The sequence below is a fragment of the Acanthisitta chloris genome, unplaced genomic scaffold, assembly GCF_000695815.1.
Source record: "Acanthisitta chloris isolate BGI_N310 unplaced genomic scaffold, ASM69581v1 scaffold174, whole genome shotgun sequence".
NCBI classification, from domain to species: Eukaryota; Metazoa; Chordata; class Aves; order Passeriformes; family Acanthisittidae; genus Acanthisitta; species Acanthisitta chloris.
Genome location: NW_008667482.1, coordinates 38713 through 44900, shown reverse-complemented (window position 1 = coordinate 44900; position 6188 = coordinate 38713). Strand labels below are relative to the sequence as shown.

General features: G+C 54.3%; 1 protein-coding gene across 1 annotated transcript; it reads left to right on the top strand.

Annotated features, from left to right (window-relative positions):
* Positions 1-782: 782 nt before the first annotated feature.
* On the top strand, positions 783-5878 carry SDC3 (syndecan 3; the record flags this gene model as incomplete). Its single annotated transcript, XM_009072501.1, has 4 exons — positions 783-900; positions 1948-2579; positions 4478-4748; positions 5640-5878. Coding segments are annotated over 4 exons (1188 nt in total), but the record flags the coding sequence as incomplete, so codon positions are not given.
* Between the last annotated feature and the right edge of the window lie 310 nt (positions 5879-6188).

Sequence of the window (6188 nt, the reverse complement as noted above, 5' to 3'; positions counted from 1 at the left end):
AATAGCACTGCAGCTTTTTTTTTTTTTTTTTTTTGGTTCCAATCTGGAATGAAAACAAAGAAACTTGGGAGTTTCGAGGGGGTAAACTGCTCTAAAAGCCGAAGGAGACCCTTCAACCCTTTTCTTTTACAATGAAGCACTAACCTGGCTTGTTACATCCTGAAACATCTGATGTGATCTCTCAGATCAAAGCCTCCTTGTTTGGGCTGTAATGAAGTGTCAAACCACTTCCTTGCAACAGGAACAGGAGACACTTTGATCTGCAAAACAAGATGTTTAAGAGCCCTGCTAGGGAGGACTCTCCACGTTTTAGCAGCTCTGTAAAGCAGGAGAATATTTGAAGTCTGATATTGTTTCATATCAAGACTTTCCAAGCTGTGGCAGCTGATGGTGTGTGTTACTGTCACACCAGAGCCAGGACTCAGGAAAATCATCCAACTAAACAACAACCAGCTGGAGAGCCAAGCTCATCATCTATCTAACAGCTTCCAAAAGCAGTTGCTGGGTTTTTTCCCCCCTTTTCCACAGGGCTTGTTTCCATGGGAAATGTTATCAGAGTCAATGATGTGAGCTGACCACAAAGTGTCAACTTGTCTGCTCTGAGCTGTTTTGGGGTGAAACAAGGCTGAGGGTGGTTCAGCTGGAGATTGTCTGTGTTCCTGCTCTCCTGGTCTTGCTTTGCTCTCTTTAACCTGTGCCTTGTGCCAGGAGGGGTGTCTGGGGTGTCACTGGCCTTGATTTGGTGTGTCTAGAGCTGCTCACATGTCTCTTTTTTTTTGCAGGCTCAGCGCTGGCGCAATGAGAACTACGAGAGACCTGTGGACCTGGAGGGCTCTGGGGATGATGATCCCTTTGGGGATGATGAGCTGGATGATGTCTACTCAGGCTCTGGCTCGGGGTGTAAGTATCAGAGAGTCATAGTGTGTTAAGGGTTTGGAATGGAACTTACTTAGAGACCATCCAGCCCCAACCCCCTGCCCTGGGCAGGGACACCTCCCACCAGAGCAGGTTGCTCAAGGCTTTAGCCAACCTGGCTGTGAACACTGCCAGGGTTGGGGCAGCCACAGCCTCCCTGGGCAACCTGTGCCAGTGTCTCACCACCCTCACAGCAAAAACTTCTGCCTAAGAGCTAATCCAAATTTCCCTCTTTCAATTTCTGCCCATTGCTGCTTGTCCTGTCCCTGCAATTCCTAACCAAGAGTCTCTCTGCATCTTCCCTGGAGCCCCTTCAGCTCCTGGCAGGTTGCTCTGAGCTCTCCACACAACCTTCTCTTCAACAGCCCCAACTCCCTCAGCCTGTCCTCATAGGGAAGCTGCTCCAACCATCTGATCAGCTTTGTGGCCTCCTCTGGCCTTTCTCCAACAGTTCCATGTCCTCCTTACATTGGGGGCACCAGAGCTGTGTGCAGCACTCCAGGTGGGGCCTCATCAGAGAAGAGTAGAGAGGGAGAATCACCTCCTTGGACCAGCTACCCACATTCCTTTGGATGCAACCAAGGATTTGGTTGGTTTCAGGGCTATGAGCACACACTGTAGCTCATGTTGAGTTTTTCATCCACCAAGTAGCTGCAGGGTTCTTGGGAAGGGTCCCTGGGGAGTCTGGCTATGTGGGTTGGTGGAACCAGAGAAGGATTTGCCATGTGAGGGAGGGATCACCCTTTATCCATCTTCAGAGCTGCCTTGCTGCCCTCTCCTAGACAAAGCAGAGGGAACTGTCCCAAAGGTTGGGCTTGACTACTTGTGTGACCCATTTCAGTCTCCTCCTGGGCAGGATTAGCCCTTCCCCAGCACAGGAGCACATACTTTCATGGACCACATGGAGGGAATTTGGCCACCACATGAGAATTTGCAGCCTGGAACCAGTCCATGCTTTGGTTTTTGAGGGATGACACCATGTACACATCAGCCCTGGGAGCTTCACCCTTTGCTTTTCTCTCCCTCTTGCAGATTTCGAGCAGGAGCTGGGGCTAGAGACAGCAGTGACCCTCAGCACGGACACGTCGGTCACGCTGCCCACCACGGCGGCCGTGCTGCCTGTCACCTCAGTGCAGCCCGTGGCAACCCCCTTTGAACCATTCCCTGCTGAGGACACCACCCCTGGGCAGACCACCAGTATCTTATACATCCCCAGGATGACAGAGACACCAGTGATCCCCAGTTGGAAAGCAACCACCACCAGTACCACTGCCAGTGACTCCCCGACCACCACGACCACCACCACGACCACTGCGGCCACCACCACCACCACCACCACCACTACCACCACCACCACCACCGAGGCCACGACAACCACCAGCACCACCATGGCCACAGTCAAGCCCACCACTATCAGGAGGTTCCTGCCCCCCTTTGCCACCAAGGCAGCCACCACACGAGCCACCACCCCGGAGATCCCAACCACCTCCATCCCTGAGAGCAGCACACCAACAGAGGTGGCCACGACACGCCTTGTCCCCACCAGCACGGCCAAGCCCAGGTCCCTGCCCAAACCAACCACCTCCAGGACTGCAGACCTCACAGAAAAAAGCACTGCATTGCCACCCACTCCTGCCACGCTGCCACCCACAGAAACCCCTCAGGTAGGAGGCAGGAGCCCTTCTCACCTGCTGAAGTGCTTGTGGGTCATGTGTGAAGCCAAGTGATGGTGATGGGAAGGCTTTGGGGTTGATCTGAGCTTGGCCAGTGGCTCAGAGGGAGGTCAAACCTTGTTGGGCTCTTCCCAGCTCCACAGAGATGGAACATTTGGGGAGCTGGGGGAGGAGGTTAAAGGGTGGGGGATTAGTGTGGGCAGGGCACGGTGATCAGGCTGTGGGGAGAGCTGATGGGGCACCCAGGGGTATGCCATGCATCCCAGTTCTCCTGGATCTGCCTTGCCCAGGACAGCCTCCCCAGGCAGGAGGGCAACAGAGCTGGGGGTACCATCACCCATGAGGACAGAGAGGCACCCAAAAGGTGTCATGCATCCCAATGCTCCTGGCTCTGCCTTGTCCAGCTCCTCTGGAACAGCCTCCCCAGGCAGGAGGGCAGCAGGGCTGGAGGTACCATCACCTATGGGTACAGAGAAGCTCTCCTCAGGGTTTGGTGTCTGATGCTCATCATCCTATTTCCTAACTCACAGCTCATCAGTGGGAGGCCCAAAACCTTCTCAATTATGGCTTGACAGTGCATTTCCAGCCCTTGGGGTGTCCTGAGCAGGGGATTGAATCCACTGATCCATCTCACATTCAGAGCCCCTCAGGGGCCCTTTGCAAATGCTTTGACTGAAAGGTGGAGTGATTTGTCTAAACTAGTCCCTCTTTTCTGCCTACAAATCTGTATGTAGAGTGCTCTGGGCTCTCCCTGACCTTCAATTAATCTCTGTCACAAAACTGCCTGCTTGTGGGAAGCAGTGAGCCATGCACTGGCCCTGGGGGCACTGTGACATGGAGAGGCTCCCACTTGCCCTCCCCAGCTCTGGTCCATCCAGCTCTTTGCTCATCCTAATCTGTAACATGCCAAGGCAGATGTGGAAGGAGACATCTGCCCATAAAGGAAGGATCTTAGGGAGGTTTGGCTTGGAGATGCTCAGTGTGGTCCAGCTCAGCATGGAGACACGTGGCAGGGACAAGGGGGAATCATAGAATCATCAAGGTTGGAAAAGACCTTTGAAGACCTTCAAGTCCAACTGTCCACCTAGCACTGTAACCCCTAAAGCATTAAACCCTATCACCTAGCACCACAAGGTTCCAGGGATTTTGCCCTGAAGGACATGTGTGTGGATGCACAGGAGGCAATGAATAGGTCAGGGTGGGATGGAGGGAGTTGGAGTGCCTCATCTGCCCAGCCCGTGTTTGCTCTCCAGGCTGGTGTCCCCTTCTTGCCAAGGGGGTTGGTCAGGGACTACAGGGAACTGAGCTGGTTCCATGTCCTGGGTGAGAAGGACACATTTTCCTGCTCCTGCTGTGTGCACAGGGCTGCAGCCATAAGAACAGGTTGAAGGGAGCCAAGGCAGAGGGAAGGGACTCCCTGGAGCTGATCTGATGGCATCTGATCCTTACACCTGCTGTGACACAAACCCTTGTGTCACTTCATGTCTAGGAAAGAGGCACCTGTGAGCTGTGTTATCCAACCATGGGTCTGCACTGGGGACAGAGAGCCCAAAGGAGGTTCTAGGGTGTGGGATCTCTTTAGGGGAAGCTACAGGGAACAGGTAAGAGTTTGTGCATCTCAAGGGCACCAGGAATGGGGACAGAAAAGAATAGTCCAGCTCAGCCACGGTGACCTCAGCCTTTTGGTGACCATCAGGATGTGGGGTTGTGCTGCTTGCTGCAGTAAAACCATCCACTTCAGTGACACAGGGAAAGGACACCCCAACATTATCCCCCATGTTCCCTGCTGAGAGGGCCACCCTGTCCTCAGTACTGTGATGTCCTTCCTGCTGGAGGCAGGAACCACCCTTTGGTCTTTGTCCCCTGCTCCATCTTCTCCTTTCTCCCAGATGGAGCCAGGGGAGGTGACAACAGTCCTCGACAACGAGCTGGAGGTCCCAGCCAGCAGCGGCCCCAGTGGGGACTTTGAGATCCAGGAGGAGGAGGAGACGACTCGTCCTGACCTCGGTAACGAGGTGATGGCCGTGGTGACACCTCCATCGGGACCTGGGCCGGGCAGGAACGCGGACACGGGGCTCATCGACAACACGATAGACTCTGGCAACTCAGCTGCACAGCTCCCCCAGAAAAACATCCTGGAGAGGAAAGAGGTGTTGATAGGTGAGCTCAGGGGCTGTGGGCTCATGGGGAGCAGCTGGTGTGTTTGGGGGGGACAGAGAGATGGGATGTCCATGCCCCAGGAGAGTGGTTGGTTTTTGGGCATTGGGGTAGTGTTGAGCATGGGGTACTACACACTCCCCTGCCAGAATAGCTTCATGGCCTGTGCTGGGGGTGGTCCTAGGGGTCTTCATGTCTTTGCCTGGAGAGTGCAGAGCTGTGTACAGTTTCTTTCTGCTAAGATGGTGTCCAGGAAAATTGAGGATGTTAGTGGAAAGATGTGCTGGCTGAGTACCTCCTGGGGAGGAGAGAGGTGCCCTGGGAGGGCCACTTGTCCCAACCAGAGGGACATCAGAGGTGGGGAAGAGGTGTCAGTGACTCACTGCCTGCTGGAGGGAGCTGGAGGTGGTGGCATGGCAAGGCAGTTGTAGCTCTGGGGGTCAGGGTTGGTGGCACATCAAGGCAGCCACAGTTCTGGGGGTCTTCAGCTGAATATGGCATGTGCTGACAAGCACCCAAATGAGCAGCTCTTGGGGGCACATTGTTCACCCTCCTCCTATGAGGTTATGGCCTATGGAGAGATCTCTTTGTGCCTGGGTTGCCTCGTGTCAGTCCATCACCCACCATGCAGCTGAGAGTAGAGTCCTCCAGGTTCCACTTGCCCCTCCACATCACAGCACTGGGGAGTGTGTTGAAGTTCCTGGAGTCATGTGGCTGTTTTAGCCCCTCACCTTCACTTTCAACCACAGATTTCAGGAGGAAAGTAACTCTCACAAACATGCAAAGCATAAACCCAAGCTGGAATCCAAAATGATCCCCCCAAATAACTCGTGCTGAGAGCCAGGCTGGGGCTAAGGGGTGGCACTGATGGCTCTGCCACTGTCTGTGTTGCAGCTGTGATCGTGGGTGGTGTGGTGGGAGCTCTCTTCGCTGCCTTCTTGGTCATGCTGCTCATCTACCGGATGAAGAAGAAGGATGAGGGCAGTTACACACTGGAGGAGCCCAAACAAGCCAACGTGACCTACCAGAAACCCGACAAGCAGGAGGAGTTTTACGCGTAGAAGGAGAGCCGGCGTGCCTCGCCCTCCCTCCCCGCTCCAAACTCTCCCTCCTCCTCTCCTTCATCCAGTCTCTCTCTTTCTCTCTCTCTCTTTCTCTCTCTTTTTTTGGATCAGACTGTGAATTTAAAAAGCAAAACCCACAACAGCTAAAGGAGAAAACACATCTCTTTGGGATGATGAAGCATCAAGTGCCCAGTGCGTCGCTGAGGTCGGACCGAGTCCTGCTGGCCTTGCTGCTGGTGGGAGGGACAGGGCAAGGAGCCAATGCCAAGGCAGCCATGCCCAGGAGTGCCCTGGTGAGCACAGAACAGGGCAATTAGGCTGCTGACAGTGGCTGGAAGTCAACTGGACTTTTCCCATCAACACAACAGACTGGGATCCA